At 46.7% G+C, this 20,988-nt stretch overlaps 1 protein-coding gene across 1 annotated transcript; it reads left to right on the forward strand.

Moving 5' to 3' along the window:
- The first annotated feature begins 5,830 nt into the window (after positions 1-5,830).
- Positions 5,831-6,832, forward strand: LOC119432754 (probable ATP-dependent RNA helicase DDX17). Its single transcript, XM_037699910.1, has one exon. The coding sequence runs from the start codon at positions 5,831-5,833 to the stop codon at positions 6,830-6,832; it is 1,002 nt and encodes a 333-aa protein (XP_037555838.1).
- Positions 6,833-20,988: the final 14,156 nt, after the last annotated feature.

Genomic DNA, 20,988 nt, shown 5'->3' on the forward strand with positions numbered 1-20,988 from the left:
AGCGAAGGGAATTGCTTCACGGACACTTGGCTTGCCAAGGCTGGCTGCGTGACGCAATGCTCTGTCCTAAAGTTTAGTTCCTTTCCCCGTGTCTTCCCGGGTGGGCGCGTATTCGCTATGTTGCCAAACACGGTGCAGAACTGGTACACTTAATTACAATGACGTTCCCTGCGCGTACTTGGAAATAAAATTGCACGGATCATGTGCGTATAGTTGTGAACAGCGCAAAAGAACCACGGGGACGAAAACGACGCGAGCCCTCGTGCTGGTTTTGCGTTGTTCACGTTTAGCGTGGATTACGAACTGGCCCAGTCACCAACCTTAATTCAAACGTTTCGAAAAAGCTTCGCCTAACGTCCATTCCGACAACTGCGTTGGATGTGCCGTAATCTTATTTTCCTTGCCTCGACTGCACAGAACTGGCGAAAACAAGTCACGCACTTAAATGTGTGAGACTGCCACTGAAGGGATAAGTATTTCAATTTTAGTTTGTCATGTCTTGCCCGAGGAGACAGAGGCTAAAGGCTGCAGATGTATGACGCTTGGTAAACTGGGTTTGCGGTGCTAGATATGTTGCTGCGAAGCAAAGTCTACTGTCTACACATCTGGCTCACATTGGGATGTGGCATCAAGGAGATGTCCGTGCACAGGAGGCGCTGGACGCTGACGGGCCGGTCCTCGGCGAGCCGTAGCCGGCGGTAGGTCAGTACGATGTCGCGCATTGGTCGGCTTAGGTCGCTGCGGATCGCGTCTCAGGCAGCACCCTAGCTTTACCTGCGACTCGGTGCACCCGACGGGTGGTCAGCAAGAACAAAGTCTGAAAATGAAAACTCGGCGGATTAATAAAATTTTACTAATTATCTTTTAAACTAGTTACTTAGTCCACGTATTATTGCAATACAGGAATTGAAGCCAGTGATTTCACAAGGCACATCCATTTGGAAGCAATCTCGAAACTAGCGTCTGTTCTAAGCGCAGTCAAACACTTGCGGTAAAAATGTATGTTTGTTTCACTTACTCTTTGAGCAAAATGCCTTTTTGGGCAGTTACTGCAACACCGCTTCATTTCGTCGCAAACCTTTGGAACGCATGTCTCGAAATTTGTTGGCTTCATGAGGTTGTAATGCGCAATGATTCAAGTAGCTTATGCTCGTACAGGGTGTAATACTTTTTGCTGAACTATTTTTGACGGAAATATAAGTACACCAGCGCCAGTGGCTCCGTGGCTATGGCGTAGTGCTATTAAAACGCAAGGTCGGAGGTTCAATTCACAGCTACAGCGGTGATGGCTGGCCCCCCAAAAATCCAGGCTTGACAATAGTGTGAACCCACAGCACGTTCACTAGTTTATAACTGACGCTGCTCACGCAGCCTATGCTGCTACTGCCCCATCACGTTGGCACGGCCTCTGTCATCCTATAAGCAGTGTATACCTGCTTCTCCGTTGCAGAGTAGCATATAAGCGAATACTCCGGGAAAACCTCTCTGCTATTCGAAGCTCTATCTATGTAATTGCCATGCGCTCGGTATAACTACCGAACGCTCTTACTTACGTGTGCAGCGACTGCCTGCTGAGAATATCAGGAACGCTGCTCGAATAAGCGACGTGTCCTAGAGCGAACGCACCGATCGAACGAATGGAAGGTTCCCGCGAGCACGCCACGAGCCAGGTACGTGGCGATGACGATGGGGATGATTCCATCAGCAGTGACACAAGTCCGCTTTCGGGGCTAGCGCTATGAAGTGGGTCGTATTACAACGAAAAGTGTATATAAGAATATGAAATAAACCAACCATAAATAAAACAATGTAGCGGGCGATAGCGTAGTCAGCATTGCATAAACAAGAAGAAAAAAAAAACAACTTAAAAATACTAATGAACCTAAGCTAAAGGAAATGGTTGTGGTTGAGGGTAACTGAGATTTTGGATCACCATGACTGCTTGTCAATTAGTCGGACGCAATGTGGGGAATGCAACCAGGGACACGATCCTGGAAATTCATTTCAAGTGGATGCGTCTTGCAAACTCACCGGCTACAATTCGTAAATTGTAATATGTGTCGTAAAGTAATTAACTAAAAAGTTAAGTACCCAAATTTGTTAATTAGTTGAATATGTGTTTCGATTTCTCGTGTTACTAATGTCCGCCTCTTCGAATAACCCAGCTCAACGATAAGAATTATGCTACCTGCCACAGGCAACCGGGCAACCAGTCAAAACTTAAGAAAATGCGGTCTCTGGCCCCAAACTCTTTGTACAGGACCATATTACATGCGCTAGTTACGGCCCAAACAAGTTACATAAAAAAAAAAACATTGCTGCTGATTTCTTCGTAATGTTTGTTCACAATATCACTCAAGCTGTAACTTCTAGCACGCTGAAGTTTAATCTGTCATTTCCAATAGCGATGTTCAAAACGACGATACAGTGCACCATACACTTGATTGTCATCTTTGGCGCTGACACAGGGTTTCCTGTGCTCTTTTCAACGCCAGCGGTCTGTGAGTTCCGCGGAGTTGGTTTGGCGCCTGCTCCTTCGAGAGATGGCGCCAAGCTGTGTGACCAGACCAAGGTGGTTTAAATAAGTCTGCTGGAGCGGAGGCCACCTATGCTTACCAATGAGCGGCGGTGAAGCCGTGCCGCGCGCGCGGCGGCCATATTACCATGGGCAAGAAACGGGAGCCGCCGCGCGCCTGACTGCGTCTCCCCGCAGCGGTTTTTAACGGTTATGGCGAACACGAAGGGGGAAATAGCCAATAATGTTCAAATGGCAGATAACAATTCAACAATTCAATCAACTTTATTTTGTTTCTCTTGGTGTTCTCCTTGCAAGCATGACCACCGGTGAAGGATCTGTATCACTGGTCTTTAAAAATAATCAGCCTCGTAAGAGCACACCTCACTTTTTCGGCACTCATTTCCCTGTTTCTTTCTTCCGTCATGCTATGGATCGAGTCTGATGCTTATGTAGAGTTCGGCCACTTTGCCATGGTGATGTTTGATGCAGCGCCGTCAATTATCCCGTCGCATTCCATTAGGATGTGCTGAGTGGTCTCTGGATCTTTACTGCAGCATACACATGTCTCATCTAGTTCCGAATATTTGTTCCGATATGTTTTCGTCCTTAGGCAACCGGCTCGAGCCTCAAATAGCAAGGCACTGCCCTTTGTGTTATCGTACAGATTTTCCCTTCTAATTTCTTTCTTCTCATTCTTGTAAATCTCCATTGTCCTTTTCGTTTCCATTCTTTGCATCCAATTCACGGTCTCTATTTCTCTCACTTTCTTTCTGATGACCCCTGGTTGTCTATTTACAGTTTCGATTATCCTGTACTTGGTTGCCAACTTCCTTGACCTCTTCCTCCATTCTGTGTCCACGCTTTTCATGTAGAGATATTTGTGCACTTTAGCCGCCCATTTATTTTCATCCATGTTCCTGAGCCTTTCTTCAAAACTAATTTTGCTTTGTGCTTCTCTGACTTCAAAAGTGGCCCAACCCATGTCTCCATGCACTGCCTCATGATGCAGCGCCGTCAAATGTCAGTGAAACAACCTTAACACCTGTTGACGTTAGCTTTTCAATACACTGTTTAGTTAGCTCGGCTATCTCTGCTACTGTCAATGAATCAATTAAAAAATACCTAACTGGTTACTTAAGTCGCATATGTTCAAGCCAACGAGCATATACACACATGCATTCTTAATGGCTTCAGGCAGACTGTCATCATGCATTGCAGTCCGAAAATCCACGTATCCAACCACGTTGTCGTCCACAAGCTCAACATGTTTCCTGATGGTCATGTCATCGAGAATCAAAGTACAGTACAGAGTCTCCGATCGGCATTGGACAAGCTTATTCAAGAAAGACAGTGACTCAGCTGTGAAGCCAGGATCCCCGTTGACTTGGAACTGTACCATTCTCGTATAGTGCGCTCTGCTGGCAGTGCTCCATTAAACTTAAAGCGTACATACCCATAAGCTGACGGAGAATAGAAGTGCAGCGTTAACGCAAACGCGCGCAGCTAGGATGGATACGTGCCTTTCTGGCGTTTTCCTGCCCTGTTGAGGAGTTGATGTACATCAGGGGCAAAGGCTGCAGCGGCGCCCTCCTCAGACATGAGCTTTTGGTCCTTCATATCGCTTATTATCTCTTGAGCAGTCTCGTTCTTTTTGGTCGATCTCCGCTTGCTCTGCTGCAGAATTTTGATGTTCTTCTTGAGCTGTGTTATCTCCTTTTATAATTTTTTCATCATCACGATTCCCGCCTTCATCGCCGGTGACGACCCACCTCACCCGGTCGAGATGATATCACGCTAGGCAGGGAGTTTTCATGAAGCGCAAAATGTGCTACTTACAAGTGAAACATAATCCCAGAGTCCTTTCTGGCTCGATTTGTGCAGCCGTACGCAACGCACGATGCAACCATTACAATGTCCGGACGCCACCACGCTGACTGCGCACTGCGGTTGCCGTGGCGGACGCAGCGCTTTCTGCCTATGGCAAGATGGCGGCACGGGGGTCCAGCTCAGGGACGTCCCCTCCGCTCCAGCAAGCTTTAGTTAAACCTGCTTGGACCAGACAGGTAGCACCCGGCGCGCCGCGGATGGTTGTTTGGCCGAGACGAGGCATGCAACGAGGTTCAGTTCGAAACCGGATCATTTCGGCTCAATTACCTTTCAGGCTTCCGTCGCGGCACCAATCTGCTTGGCCGGTAGCCATTTCATGCTTAAATCTACTTTTGATTACGGGAGAGCCAGCATTATGTTTTTTTTTATTCTACCGTCCACATCCTGGCCGATATCCCTTCGTGGATATGTGCCATTGTCTAGGATCATCATCATCATCCCCATAATTGATATCATCATTATCATCTTCCAGACGCATTATTGAGCACAGAGTGTTGGCATATTAAAACCGTGGCTGCCGCCCAACTGCCACGCACCAAATGACAGTAAATTTGAAGTCGTCAAAGATGGACCAGGGTGGCTTGCTGAAAATGTTAGGAACATTCTGTGGAGAGGATAAGCGGCTCGCAAGAAGAGAGAAACTAACCAATTTTGTCTCGTACTGAGAGCCGAAGAAGAGGAAGGCGGGGCTGGGTGGGGGTCGATTGAAGCGGGCGAAATCTTACGAGCCATGTTTTGAGGCAACAACAACAACATCTTGCGCCAGTGTGAATTATCGGGAAGAACTATTCCAGTACTGCAGCACCAAAGTCGCGAGGTCGCTGATTTGGAGATCATGTTCTTCGGTGGCAACGCCCTGAATGCGGGCCAGCAGCTGGGCCCTCCCAATGGCCCGAACGAACCGCTGCCGCCCAATCCCTTCCTCAATAACCTCGACCTACTCGACGATTGGCTTTTCGGACAGAATAATACGTTTTTGTATAATTACATCCCGAAAGGCGACAACTATGCAATGGCTTCGATCATCGCCAATAGAAGAGGCGCCATCACCACCGTCCGCAACGTCCGCCGAACGGGACCTCCGAACTGGCGGGAAACGAACTTGCAGCCCTTCGAGAGGAACTTCTACCGCGAGCACTTCAGGACGGCGTGGCGTACTCCCGATGAGGTGGAGCAGTACCGCAAAGAAAACCGAATCACCGTGAAAGGACGCGGCGTGCAGAAGCCGTTGCTGCGTTTCCACGAGGCCAACTTCCCCGCATGTATAGTTGACGGCCCTTGAGGCGAATGAGTGCAGCACCTCTTTGCCGACCCCGGTGCAGGCCCAGTGCTGGCCCGTGGCGCTTAAAGGAAGGGACCTTCTCGCCGTTATCGGAACCGGAGCCGAAGGAAAGACCCTGGCCTACATCCTTCCGGCGATCGTCCATGTCCTCAAACAGCGTCCCTGTGCAAATACATCAGGGTTTTCTAGCCCTCGTGTTGACACCGACACCGGAGGAAGCCCGCCATATTCAACGGCTCGTGGGAAAATTTGAGAGCCACACCAGCGTTCGCGCTAATTGCATCTGCTCCGACGGCTCGAAGGATCAACAATTGAGGGATCTCCGTCGCGGCTTCGAAATCTGCATAGCGACGCCCGGTCGTATTCTCACGTTCCTGCAGGAGGGCAAGCTGGACCTAGCGCTGTGTACGTACTTCGTGCTCGACGAAGCGGACCGTATGGTCGACGTGGGCTTCGAGCAGCAGATCCTCGCCATCGCCAGGTACGTCAGGCCAGATCGGCAGACCCTGATGTGGATGTCTAGGAAGCCCAGGGAGCTGTATCGGCTAGCCGATGCCCTTCTCGATGACTACGTTGAGGTCAACGTCGGTGAGTGCCAGACATCGCCAGACCAGGGCGTCGAGCAGCTGGTCTGCGTCTGTGCCGAGTCGGAGAAAGAGGCGAGATTGGTGGCGCTCTTAGAGGACATCCTGAGCCGCCATGAGGATGCGGTAGCCAGAAAGGTCATCGTGTTTGCCGAAACTAGGAAGCGGGTAGACGACCTGGTGTCCAAGCTGCGGCTCCGAGGTTGGCCCGTCGTCGGCATTCACGCAGGAACGACGGTGGGCGCCCGTGATTGGGCACTCGCTGCCTTCTGCCGAGGCGGGACATCCGTGCTGGTGGCGACCGATGTGGCCGCGCGGGTGCTGCACTCGGACCGCGTGGGCTACGTGGTCAACTACGACTGCCCGAGTAGCGCCGAGGCGTACGCACGCCGCATCAGCCACGCATCGCACTCAACGGGCGAGGCGTGTACGGCGTACACGTTTCTGGAGCCGGGAGACAGGCGTTGCGCCAAGGAGATGATTGGGATTTTGCGAGCGGCGAAACGAAAGGTTGACCCCGAGCTCTACGTCATCGCCAAGAGGGCGAAGCAATTGCACTGACGTGGAATCTACCTCGGCGCAACCCTGTGATTCGTCAGAAAAGGCGGATTTCGCTGACAGTCGGGATTGTCTGGCACCAGTGCGAAGAGTATTCCGCCTCCCAGAAAGAGTCCCCAGATGCAGTCCATATGGCCTACAGATGCTTCAAATCAGGGTAGAATTAAAAATTGCGGCATATTATGGAGACAATAAATTATTGTTTGCCGTTTTGGTCTTGGCAGCCTGACCAACCGACCAACTTGTTCCTGGCGGGTTCACTTATTGGATGACACACATCGGAGGCGGCAAGTCATGTCCAAATCAAGAATTTCGAAATAGTTACTAATTGATCAACTTCGTTGCTGCCATAGGTCTACGAAATTAGGTTCCGAAAGGGTATTGCTAATTTCGCTTTTGTCGCCCCGTAATTGCTGTCGTATTAACAGCTTTGCAAGTAATTTTGCAGGAGCTTGTTGGTTTTTAAAGGTTGCTTAATGCGGTTTGTAAGTTTTTGTTGTTTCTGGTCTTCCGCGCTCTTCAGTCTGTAACACACTTGAACCATTGTTACAGTGTAGTGACCACATAAATGCGGACCAAAAGTGTCACAAGCATCGGTAGTTGTTTTTATTACCTTGAACTGTCTTATCCGGAGCAACAGGATATCCGTGATTGGCTCGAGAGGACGTGGCTTTAAATAATTCACTCTGACTAGCAGCGTGGTGAACAGCACGAGTTAATTTGCGGGAACATCGACGTCGTATTACAAGGCATTCTGGACGCCTCGAAAGATTGGCGGCAGTCCGTCCATATAGATAATGCGATTAGAATTCGTAGCATGCATCAGCCACTTTGCGCCTGTCCTCTTTGTCTCCTTACGCGGCTTTTGAATGAAGTTAATAAACAGGAAACAATTTTTTCCGCCTTCATTATGCCGCCGTTCTCATGTTGCATTCAATCGTGATCATGCCACCGCTGTCATGATGTCCTTTCGTCGTCGTCGGTCATCGTCTTGCATTATATAGTTGTCACACCGTCGTCGGGATGCCGGCGTGGTCGCCCCAAAGTCATCATTCCAGCTTCGTCATCTGACTCTCGTCACCCTGTCATCAACACATTGTCATGCCGGCGTCACACCAAGTCATCATTCCAGCTTCGTCATCTGACTCTCGTCACCCTGTCATCAACACATTGTCATGCCGGCGTCACACCATTGTCATTACTTCAGAACTGTGACCGCGTTATTCGTTCTTCGTCATTCCGTCGTAATCACAGTCGTCGTGCTGTTGACGTCCTACAATCGTCATTCCAATGTAGTGATGTCTTCGTCGTTATGGCAATACTTATCCTGCTTGGTGATTCATCTCTCGTCATACCATCCACATCAATACAGCATCATTATTGTGCTGTCATGCTATCGTCGTTGGGCGTTGTCATCATCACGTTGTCATTATTCCACCGTCATCATGCAATGATCGCCATTGCGTCGTCGTCATAGAGTGGGAATCATGCCGCCATGGTAGTTCCATCGTCGTCATCCCAGTGCTACCACGCCGTCGTCGTCATTTTTCAGTCGTCATCCGTGATGTTCGCATATTCAAGCGTCACAGGTTTGTGTTTAGCGAGCAGTCCAACTGAAAACGGTGCCCAACTTAGTCACGTGCTCCACAGCATATGTTACCAAAGCTAGTGTATCCACCGTTACAGCGCGTGGCGGAGATAAGTTGCCAGATCTATATAGTGTATCCACTGTTACAGCCGCCAACGTTGGAATGAGACAGCGTCGCCTGCTTCCGCAAAAGGGCAACAGGCGGCGGGCCTTGTGTGGATTCCATGACGTCATGCGTAGCACGCGTGTGGCAGGAGGGCTTCTTTTACGCATCTGCCCGAGCATCGTGCGCATGCGCGAGTTGCGAGAGCGGTATTTGCGAACTTTTGTTGGAGACTTCTTGTTTGCGACTCTTGCTTCGAATGTGCGTTTGCCTACAGGTACTATACCGAGGACGGCGCGCTTTGCTCCCGTCAGATTCCATGTGCAGCACGCAGGTGCAGGCCTCGATGCTTGATTAAATGGCGTGGTAAAGACGAGAATGACTGTAAAGGTGCGGTGCGAGCGTGGGGAGGAATCGCCCAAACGGGATCGTAACGGCCGATGCACAGTCCGTAATGGTGTGGCGGCAGTTTGCCGCTTCGCAGTGCGTCTTTGGCGTGCTTGCCAGTGTCACGACTGTCGGCGACGGAAGGCGAACGCGTCACATCTCGCCCTTCGGATAACCGATAGCGCCGTCCCATTTTGGCACTCGCGATGGCGTCACATCGTGCTAGCGCCATGCGCAGAAGGCAGCGGTGCTCCGACCACTGACAACTGCAGAACCATTCGCTCAGACCCAGCGAGCGGACGGTCTGCCTGCAGTTGCCATGACAACGAGACCATTTCCTTTCGTTCTAATTTTCACTGGTATGCTGTGCCGATTTTTCACTGGATGACGCTGCAATCATCGGTCTGGTTAAGGGCAGCGTGAATATCTGGACGCGCTCGCGGCGGCGGCATTCGTTGCTATGTGCCCGCACCATGCCAGCACCAGTCGGCTGCAGAAGGCGGCGGGAGCGATGTATGATTGCTTTTGTGCAGACTATAGGGTCTTGATAAAACCGGAGTGAACGAGAAACCGCTTTTCCGAAGAAGCCCTCGAAGCATTGTGTTGTGCTACTTTTGCCAGGACATTTCGGTGATCAATATATCAGGTGACAGCGTTCCGGCCATCTAACCATAACCTAGTGCTCCGAAGAATCCTGGGCATGTCCTCCAAACTTACGAAGGATGGAGAGAGGCCAAGGATTGCGAGGGTAAGTTGCGTTGGACGCATGTTTTGTCTTATGCAGCACTGTTCCATTGCCGCCATGACATACATCGATGGTATGAAGTTGTTTGAGACAAGCGAGAGCACTGTAAGTAGCAGTGTTGTTCTGAAGGACAGCCGTCGGTTTCACAGAAATACGTCGTTGTTTAGCACGTGTAACCTGAGAAATAATTTTTGTTTTCATGGACAGGCCTTCAAATGATGTACATTGAGCTAAAGGAATGTTTGGTATCATGTTTTCTTGGCTCGTCTTTCTTCGTGTTAAGTGGTGGTGCAGAGAACGTGTAATACAAAGTTGAAGCGAAATGATTCAAGGACCTGTTCGATAAATTTTTGGTTTATCCTCATGTCCTTCTCTTATTTTACTTCTTTTTCGTTGGTGCGCAGGACATGTTCAGGTGCGGACTTAACGTGACATGTACTGTGCTGCACAAACCCCTTTTTTTACCCTTTGCCTTCTTTCCTGCCTACTCACAATAAAGCACCACCGCTACTACTACTACTTGCTACTAGTAGTTGATCTTTATCGCGCCTTTTTTTCTTTTTTTTCACGGCCTCTTTTCTCATATGACGTTTCAATCCCTCATTTTCTTTTCTATGCAGAGTAGCATGTAGGCCACGATGGCAGAAATTTGAATTTATTTAAGGAGCAATCTGAATTTCTCTAATGAGCGTCCTCTCTCTCTCTCTCTCCTGTCTTCGGCTATTTTGTTCACTAGTTTAGAATTATTGCGTCCGGACATCGCCAATCAGTCGCAAAACAAGCGATGCGGTCAGTGTTTCCAAATAAATGTGAGGCAAAAGTAAAAAAAAAGAAAGAAAAAAGCGCCGATTTCATCATGCAGCCTGTTTCCTTACAGACTGAAGAATTATTTTTTCATATTTAATGGGTTTTTTTCTCCATGGACGTGCTCGCCTCTTTACGTTTTGGACGTTAATATGCTCTTGGCTGCTTCCAAGTCCCAATTCTGTGCCTGCTCATTTCATTTAGAGCTGAAGCATATTGGGACGCAGTCGACCATTCTCTGGCCCGCCAACGCAACCGTTGAACCTCGTTCTGTCCTTGTCAAATCATTAGAGTGTTTTAGCTGAGTGCATGCTGTCCGCTCCGCTCAGACCGGCATATGCTAGCAAATGCCACACAACCGCTTAGCGGGAACGCTATTGCGCTTGCGTACAACGCTCACACAGGCAGCGGAACGAAGACCGCATCCCTCGCTTCCGCTCCAAAGCCGACTGAGCGGAGCGTGACAGGGTGTCTACACTTGGCCTCTTCGACGTTTTGCAGCCGAGTTGATAGCGCGTCGCTCGCGTCTGGGCCAAGACGCGCTTATCAAATGCGAAATCTACGCAGTTCCCTGCAGTATCTCAGAGTGTGAAATCTGAGCGGAGCGGAGCGTAAGCGGTGCTCTGCTAAAACTGTCTATTGCCTGTAGCAATTTGCCCTCGAACGCCCAGTCCTACGCGTGAAACGCCTGTGTAGCAGCTGTAGAACATGATTTTAACGTCAAGTAACGTCATGTAACTGTTACGTCGGCTTGTTCGGCGCTTTATGTCAGCCGAGAGTAAGACCGAGGTAAATATACCTGGTGGCGAAGCTTCCATACAAGCATAGTGGTATTTTTTTTTCGTTTTGCAAAGTCAATTAGCATAAACTAATGGCCTAACTTCTTAAATGTTAGCTTCACCAAGAAAGTGCCAATACGAAAGTTGTAGATCGCATTTAAAAACGGCCGACTGAAGTGTTTGCAATTAAGTACCATTGATGGAGCGTCTTGTAGCTTGTCTTAGTTTATTATTATTATTATTATTATTATTATTATTATTATTATTATTATTATTATTATTATTATTATTATTATATTCTGTCATGTGGTGGCAATCTTTAATCGGTGTGCAGAATTGTTCACCCTGTGATTGCGTAGATGGCCGACACTCCAGTATAGCTTCTCCCAAGAGGGAGAGAGAGAGAGAGAGAGATAAATGAGATGCGAAAGGCGGGGAGGTTAACCACAAGATGAGCCCCAGAGAGAGCTACGTTGGTCTAGAGGTTGTGTTGCGTCTTAAATTGATTGTTTCAATTCTACTTGTAGCAGTGTGTCTGTGGATGATATCGGCATCAAAAAAAAAAAAAAAAATTAAGATACAAATACCCGCCAGAGCACTTCAGACAGTCATCGCCTGATCGACAGCATGTTTCATTTTCAGCCTCTTGACAACTGAGGGATTTCTTAAGCGGATACCTGGCACCTCCGCCAATGAGCTTACGGGAAGGAACAAGCCTACGTGTATTTGCAGATGGCTTTTAGTGGCTGAACCAACATGCGTAGAAGACCGATAGCCAAAAGAATCTTTTTCGTCGTCTCCAAGACCACCATCCATGTCCTCTTCTTCCAACATTACAGACTGTTGCAACATGTTTGTATAATTCAGCATAGTTTTTTTTTTTCGCTTTGTATGTTATCAGTACTAAGCAACTCCTCTGCTATCGATTAAATTTCACGTTCACAAATTATAATACATATTATTTTTGGCCGAAACCATAATTCCATTCCTTGAGCTGGAATATTCAGAGGGAGAGAATGCATGCACGAGAAATCGAAACACACAAGCTGACGAAAATTTACCAAAAACTGCTCATTTTAATAACTTAATGGCACATATTGCAATTTTAACGAATTGCAGCCGGTGAGCTTGCGGGACGTATCCACTTAGAATAAATTTTCAGGATGACACCAGTTTCGAGATATTGATTTGCCAAAGTGTGTGACGAAATACGTGTCCGTTCTACTTACTTTTGTGCTTCCAGGACATAAAATAACGTTTTGTTAAAAAAGTAAGGTGGAGCTGAATTTTTACCGCGAGTTTTATGGCGCACATTTTAATACCCGTACCATCAAAAAATTTGTTCCTAGTGGATTTGCTATGCAATTTAACCGGCTAAACTAACCGGACAATTGCAGTATGTGTCGTAAAATCATTAAGAAGTTAATTCAGAAGAAGTACGGTTGCGCAATAAAGAAAAAGAAATGCTGAAGTTACGCTTACTTGAATAATTATGTGGGCGACATACTGAACAAACACGACTACGGAAGACAACACGTGCGTACTTCTTGTTGCGTGCGCTGTTTGTTCAGTTTGTCGACTTTCAACTAATTAGTCCAAATTAGCCCTTTTGCAGCAATGGAGTGTTTCATTAAGACTGCACGACCCTCTACATTCAGGAATTTGCGCGAGCACCAACTGAGTGGCATTCGCGATAAATCACATGTTAATATCCGCGGATTTTACCGCTGTGTCATTATATTCAATGACCGATAACCCTACAGGCCACCACATCGATAATTGTATTTTGATTAGCGTTTTGTTCTTGGCATAAGTTCTCCCAGTAAAGAGAGCGATTGTATTCAGCTTTTCTCATAAGTTTTCTCCTGGCTCATCGCCACTACACCGTTCCAACACAAGGTTTCCTAATTTCCATCCCAGTGCGTATATCTTTCTCTTGAATTAATGTAAAGGCGTTGTACGATGATAAGGTAAATGTAATTTCGCGTTTGTGCGTGTCTCTGTTATGTATTGTGCTCGTCGCAGATGCGCTATTTTTATCCTTAGGTACTGACATCTTTATCGAAATTTGTCGAACGTCATAATTTATTTTTGTAGCAGAGTATATTGCAGGCTATTGTTCTTCTTTCAATTAACCTTCATTTTTCTCCGAATCCGGAAGTTTGTTTTGGGGGCAACACATAGGGAATGGATCGTTCGCGTTGGAACGACCACTTAGCTGTGCTTCTGGATCCTTGCACCTGTACATGAAAAAGAAAAGTACAGAACAATGTAACGCTTTCGCAGCCACTTAATGAGCTCTTAATGAGCACAAAAGATTCAGTTATCGCGATTGTGACTTGGCGTACGAGTGAAAAGCGACCGATGTACGTCACCACCGGCGCCCTTCGAACAGCGCTGCTAGGCAACCCAACGTAGAATGCCACGCTAGAACCCAACGCGGCTGCTTAGGGCGTCTCTGGGGCCTCACTGGCACCTCCCTGCGTCTCACAAAGTGCGAGTAGCTTAGGCAGCCCCCCCCCAATGGCTATAGCCGAGATAACTTTATGTAAAGTCCACTTTATGCAGGGTGTTTCAGCGAACGCTTTCAAAAATTCTTAAAGGTTGCCTGTGGCAGATAGCACAATTCTAGTTCATGAGCTGGTCTACTGGAAGAGGCGGACATTACTTGCACAGGAAATTGAAATGCATAATCGAATAATTAACAAAATTCACTAATTAAGTTTTCAACTAATTACCTGATGGCCCATATTGCAATTTACAAATTGTAGCCGTGGAGTTCGCAAGGCGGATTCACTTGGAACGACTTCACGGGATGACACCAGTTTAGAGATATTAATTCCCGAACTTTGCGGAGAAATGCATTGGCGTTCTAGTTAGTTTCTAACGAAACGTCGCTTTAGGCATTGAAGCACAACATTAACTGGAACGCCAATTTATTTCTCCGCAAAGTTCGGGAAATATTATCTCGAAACTGGTGTCATCCCGAGAATTGGTTCCAAGTGTATCCACCTTGCGAACTCCCCGGCTACAATTTGTAAATTGCAATACGGGCCACTAGGTAATTAGTTAAAACTTCATTAGTGATTTTTTGTTAATAATTCGATTATGCATTTCAATTTCTCGTGCAAGTAATGTCCGCCTCTTCGAGTAGACCAGCTCATTAACTAGAATTGGGCTATCTGCCACAGGAAACCTTAAATAAATTTTGAAAGTGTTCGCTGAGACACACTGTATAAAGTTAAGCTTAAAGAGTCGTGATCGGTAATGAGCAATGGCAGCGCCTTGCAGTTTTGCCAAATATTGCGCCAACAGAGCTTGCTTCTTCATGTTACGTTCTCAAGCTGCACATCAGCACAACAGGGGCTCAGCTATCTAATGATTCATCCATGTAATGAGAAGTGCAGTCTTCGACAAAAGATCTCAGCCCACACAAGTATGATGAGAACTGACTTCGTGTCCGGTAGAACGGCTTCTATTCGATTCTAAGAGCCCCAAGGTCCTGACATAGGAAACGAACACCGCTTTCTCCAGCCACAGCTTCCGAGTGTCAAATTTATTTCAGCAGACACATCACGCGTCCCAAAGACAAACGTGCTCGCGCACGCTGTCGTCGGGAAACTTTTGATAAAGACTGTACTTCTATGAACACTTCTTCAAATGAAAATTCTGCGATTCGTCGTGTTACACTGAGTGAGGTTTCTGCGGAGGCGATGTACTACAGGTATACGCTCATGACACACTCCCGCCACATAATTATTCTCATATGCTAGGATGGTTATTACGCAACGGTATTTGTAACTGCAGGTTCAATTATATATGCGCCATGCCAGCTACTCTAAAATCTTGGCCGCACGGCTGCAGCCGCACCTCGTTTGGAGGGACATGCCATTAAAGAGGCCCTGAGTGACCCCTCGGGCTTGGTGAAATAACATAGCCCGCGGGTAGCATACGCTGCTGTGAACATCTCAGCCAAGTTTTGCTGTCGTACGCGGTGCGTGGAGCTCGCAAGCGGAGCGCGAAGTCACCTTTCTCTTAAACGCTCACGTTTCAACAGAAGCTATGATCCTCACTCTTTTCTGTGCGCTTTATGTCGTAATAAAGCACATTCCTATACGCGGCTGCTATTGGTCGCTGCGGTCGGCTACACCGCAGCCGCCGCGGAGTGCCGCCACGAGTCCACTGGCTAAGCGCATTGCGGGTCGCTGAGGACAACCGCGTTTGGCTTACGTTTATCGCGTCGCAGGCATCAAAATCAGAAGTCGTGGCGTCTAAGTTAACATTGAACATGAAATGCGAACTGCGCACCACGGCGACTTTTCGAAGACAGAGCGTTATGGCCCCGTACCACTCCACCGTAACCTTCGCAGTGCAAGCCATTGATGAGGGAACGGGAGCACCGCGGAGGCCGTGTTTGATTGCCAATAAATCCGCTTCTGCTGAACACATTGAAGTAATCTTTGCGGCAAAGTATTGCTGGAATAGCCTATTTTCAATTCAAATACCTTTCTCCACTTCTATAAAAAGTGGTTCAGGGCCAAATTAAAAATAATTGTATTTGAGTGTTAATTGGCAACTCATGCCGACGCTTACATCGATAAAATTTATTGTGAATTTTTGTAAACATCTCTTGGGTGGGCGCACATATAATTCCCTAATCCCAAAGAGCCCTATTACTTTAAAGTAAACCTAGCAGCGTTCAATGCGCAATACCTCTCGAGCAAAACTAGCTTAGCAGGGTTCTTCGAGGAAATATCAGGTGGTATAGGAATGTCATTAGTAAGACTTCCGACTCCTTTCTACGAGTAATAGAGATAGAACAAGGATAACAAAACATTTTCTTTGGCGAGTTCGTCGAGAAAAAAAAAAATGATGGCGTAATAGAGGCAGGGGCAAAGGTTATTTATTGCCCAGTGCACTCCGTTGTTAGCGCTATCTTTACTGCGCTGCAATTCTTTGTTGTTCGGAAGGAGAGTACGTACACGCGCACACACACACACGAACAGCGCAGAAAAACAATTAAGACTACGATTTACGTACGTATTCTGGGGGACTTGACAATATTTCGCAAGTTTAACTCTTATCGTCTCCTCACTTCAATCATCTGTGTTTCCCATGGAATAATAGTCTCCTTCAAGACACTTTCGAGTTTATTTTACAAAATTGGCGTTGCAGTATTCCGTCGTTAAGTATTTATTTACACACTTCTTGTCTGGCTTTGTCACTGCGTGTTATTTTTGCAATCTGCCTGAATCTATTGAGCATTTTTTATTCTGTATGGATGCAATGATGAATACGAAAACGACAAGCCTCGAAGTGGGGAGGATGCAGACATTATTGCACCAACTGGTCATTGGTAGGACTGCTGCTAGCGGAGTATTTCCTCGAAAAACCCTGCTAAGCTTGTTTAGCTCGACAGGTATTGCGCGTTGATCGCTGCGAGGTTAAGTTCCAAAATAATGCTTATTTCATTAAAAGAATTTGCGCACTCTAGGGCTTATCTTTGCCAGACGATAATAATCATCTATATTGCGTTTCTTTCCTTTCGTTAACGCTACGAGCCCGGTACTTCCAGATGGCCCGACGTGTGCGTTATCAGCGTGATGTAGCGTTTCTGAGAGAAATGTAGATAGAACAGCGTTTTCAAGAAAGGAATTGCAAGGCATAGAGATGACTATTTGTATGGGAAAAAATACGCGGCACGTATTTTTTCGTGGCGCGTATTTAAAACGTACACTATTATTTCGTTGCATTCATGTTTCATCTATAAGCTGAAAATATTTGAAAGTATTTTCCGCGTGCTTAAATAGAACGGTGTGCCCACATAAAATCACAAAATTATAAAATCACGTTTCTAGCGTGTTAATTATGGGTACACAAAACTTCACAATATGCCGCTACCGGAGTAGCAACTGACGTCAAAGTTTGCGGTAGCCCAGTATACGGAAAAGCTAAAACTCTCTGCTGTGTTTACTCACGTTTTTACGGTGACCCTTCCGTTGACGCATTGTACAAGCTCGCATGGCTGTGCAGCGGCTTGGATTGCTTCTTCTGGTCCAGTTTGTCCGGTTTGTCCGAGCTCTCCGAATTCCGTACGAGCCTTGATCGCCGGTGCTTCGCATATATCTGCGAATGCAGAATGTACGGTACTGTGATGGTTGGCGGGGGTCCGCACGGCATGCTGTTTCCAAGTAAGCAGTATCGGTCACTCTGAACTATTTAAAGCGCCATCGAGGCAGTCGTAGTGCCATGGACTGACACATGCAGTCCGCATTGGAGTACTTAACGCATGTTGAATTCTGTGCTGCATCTTACTCACCAGCTTCGGGGTAACTATTCGTGTTGCTGCTAAGACTACACTGACATTATGAAGCAGCGACAATTTTCAGCTGCAGACATTCACCGGGAGCACATGGCGTTATCGTTCATCCACATACTGTCTTACAACGGTGGCACAGTGAAGTTCATAGTGGACGCATAACAACGTGAACTGACGATGTTCGAGACGAGAAGGTGACACGCACAGTGCATGTGCGTGTGTCGCCTTCTCGTCTCCTCCTCGTCTGTTCGCGCTGCTGTTATGAGTCCAATATGAATCAGAACAAACAAGCCCATGAACAAATTGTCTTAGCAGTTAAGTTCTTGCCTTATGAGAAGTGTTTGACGTTACATGGGTGGGCCTTGTGCCTTCAATATTTGAAGTATGATGTTTCGTAACCACGCATTTTTCTTCTTGTTAAGCATCATATTTAGTGAGCGTTATGGCACTTTCGGCGATGGATGTCTCTGCTTTCATTGCTCAATATCACATTTCAGAATTACCCAGCTTTATTCCTTATTATAGTTGTCCTCACGGCCCCTTGATTTATACAGGGAGTTTTAGAAAATGCGTACGAAATTTCTTAAATATAGTCATGATTCAATTAAATGGTGTCCTTATAATTGTGTTTGCCGCCGTGGCATACATTTTAAAATGGCTTGGTGTACTAATTAAATTAGTTAATATGAAGTCATATCATAATATCATAATAATGATCACGATCATAATATCATGATCATAATACAAGACTTGAAGTATCTCATTCGAAGAGCTAGCTGTTACGCGACATGTAAAATGTTACCGCGGCTAATTTATACCGCTGCCTAATGAATTCCGGCTAATTTCATGCACAAAACCAAAACTGAATTGCCGAATAGAGCAGCTGTCGCGCTCTTGGAAGACTCCAATGAAGAACGTGACTGTTTACGCCTGACCGTCGGGCGAGCATGAAGTGTCGTTATCAAACTTGATATAGCATGAAGGATGATGGCATGTAGCGAGCGTCGTTATCTCTAACAGCATCAAAATAAAAACTGATCTCAACTTAAAACTAAAGATTGCTAATACTGTGTCCTATATTAGCGTAAGACAGAGCCCAAGAAGAAACATATTTCGCAATTTATTCCTTGCTGCCACGAAGCGGTGCGAGTAGCAAAGGTGAATTCGAATCGAGGCGGGTGGTCTGGCCGCTGCCATGTTGTTACGTAATCACCTAACCGGCGGACGCCGTCCTGGTAAGTTTGCTGGACGGTAGCATCAAATATCCGAAGGCCGGGAAACGCAGCGCATGTGCATTCGTGGCAGCCGGTATCGGTAACAGTGAGAACGTTATGCTAAAGCACACTAATTGGGAGTTTTAGCCTTACGTGATACTTGATGCGTTACCGTAATACGCCAGGCCCTCTGCGCATGCGCCGCCTCTACGCGGAAGTTTCAATCTGGACCGTTCCTCCCGATGATGCCACTGTTAATCCGAGCTCTTGGCCATTCACACTCGGTTCGATATGAGGCTACACGTTGCTACTTAGCTTCCAACAAGTTACGGATATTAAAAATTAATAAAAGTATGGGGTTTTACGCGCCAAAAGCACCATCTGATTATGAGGCATGCACGCCGTAGGGGGGCACTCTGGATTAATTTGGACCACCTGGGGTTCTTTAACGTGCACCTAAATCTAAGTACACGGGTGTTTTGTGCATTTCACCTCCATCGAAATGCGGCCGCCGTGGCTGGGATTCGATCCTGTGACTTCGTGCTCAGCAGCCCAACACCATAACCACTGAGCAACTATGGCGAGTCACTTACAGATATGCATGTCAAAATAGATTGCAGAGTGATCGAGCACAGAGGCTCCGACCGCCCATCCTCCCTTTCGCGAAAATAAACGGCGTCTTTAACATTTTTATTCGCAGGGAATCGCACTTCTCCGTTACTCAGCCATCGTAGGGCTGAGGAGCTCTTCCAAGTTCAAGGGGCATTGCAAGCGTGGCGCTCTAACATGAATTTTAGAACAAATCAACAAACAAGTGTTCTCTGTGCTACCTTATTGGTCCCTTCCATTCGGTTCTTCTTTCCATTTGGCCACTACTTACGCTGTGGCTTCACTTCATAGAAAGTAAAACAAACGAACCTATAGCAACAACAAAGAACGTCATCAAGATACACAAATAGAAACAAGTAAAAATAGCATCTACCTTTGCACTTTCTCGCATACGCACCATAACGGGCTCGTGCAGTCCCAAGCAAATGACGCATGCGAATGTATTCCGTGGGATTGCTTACACATGGGCGGCTCGCTACACGATGGCACAAAGCCTTCGACTAGGCAACGCGAACCCCATCTTCTCGTTGGCTTCGGGAGGACGGCTGGCAGCGCACGCCTTTGTAGCCATTCATTAAGATCGATGATGTTGATTTTTATTGGCATCCCCTTTGAAACAGGGCGGCGATAAACAGTCATCGAGCCTGCTTGAGCTTATCAGGTATTATGCAGGGTGTCCCAAGTAACTTGCACCAAACATTAAAAATACGCAAATTCCACGTAGCTGGACAGAGCTAAGGTAATGCTGTTTGCCTTCGCTTGGAGATACTCACTTTGTTACTTTTGCATTCCGCCTAATTACAGCTTTAATTAATTAACCAACTTCTCAAATACTATAATTAGATGAAAAGTGTTAATGAGAAACTTGTAGATCAACATGATAAAGACCCGATACAGCTTTCTGTTGCTCAATACGTGCAACACAAGTGTTTTTCCGAGCGTGAAAGAAGCTCGCAAATACATGAAAAATTCCCGCGCGACTGGCCGCTCGAGGCACTTCGCGTGTATTCGCGGGCTTACTATGTAATTAGGCGGAATGCAAAAAAAAAATGATCTGAGTATCTCCAAGCGACGGCAAACATTACCTTGGCTCTGTCCACCTACATGGTATTTGCATATTTTTAAATATTGGTGCATGATGGTTCAGAAGCCCTGTATATGTATATATAATGTACACAATTTTTTCATGCTATTTCAGGGGATTGCGTGCGAGATGAAAGAGAGATAAAAAGAGAACGCACTAGCAGGGTAGTTTGCAGAATCCCTTGAACGCCATCCTTGAAGTTCTTGATTTTCAAGCGATGGCAAACATTACCTTGGCTCTGTCCAGCTACTAGTCATTTGCATATTTTACGTTTGGTGCAAGTTACGTGGGACACCCTGTATAATAGCATAGCAGTATACTTGCCTATATTAAATGCGAACAATTTCTTTGCGAACATTTGGCACTTTGGCAGTATCTATCTAGCCGCCTACGTCTTGGTGCTCTCATGGTCGTTTCGTTTACTTGGTAGGCACCAAAATTGGCATAATAGGACAAGAGTGTATGACAAACATAAATGATATGTCATGACATGAATATTATGACATGTGTGTCATGTAGGCCATGAA

Source organism: Dermacentor silvarum, chromosome 11 (genome assembly GCF_013339745.2).
Source record: "Dermacentor silvarum isolate Dsil-2018 chromosome 11, BIME_Dsil_1.4, whole genome shotgun sequence".
Classification (NCBI taxonomy): domain Eukaryota; kingdom Metazoa; phylum Arthropoda; class Arachnida; order Ixodida; family Ixodidae; genus Dermacentor; species Dermacentor silvarum.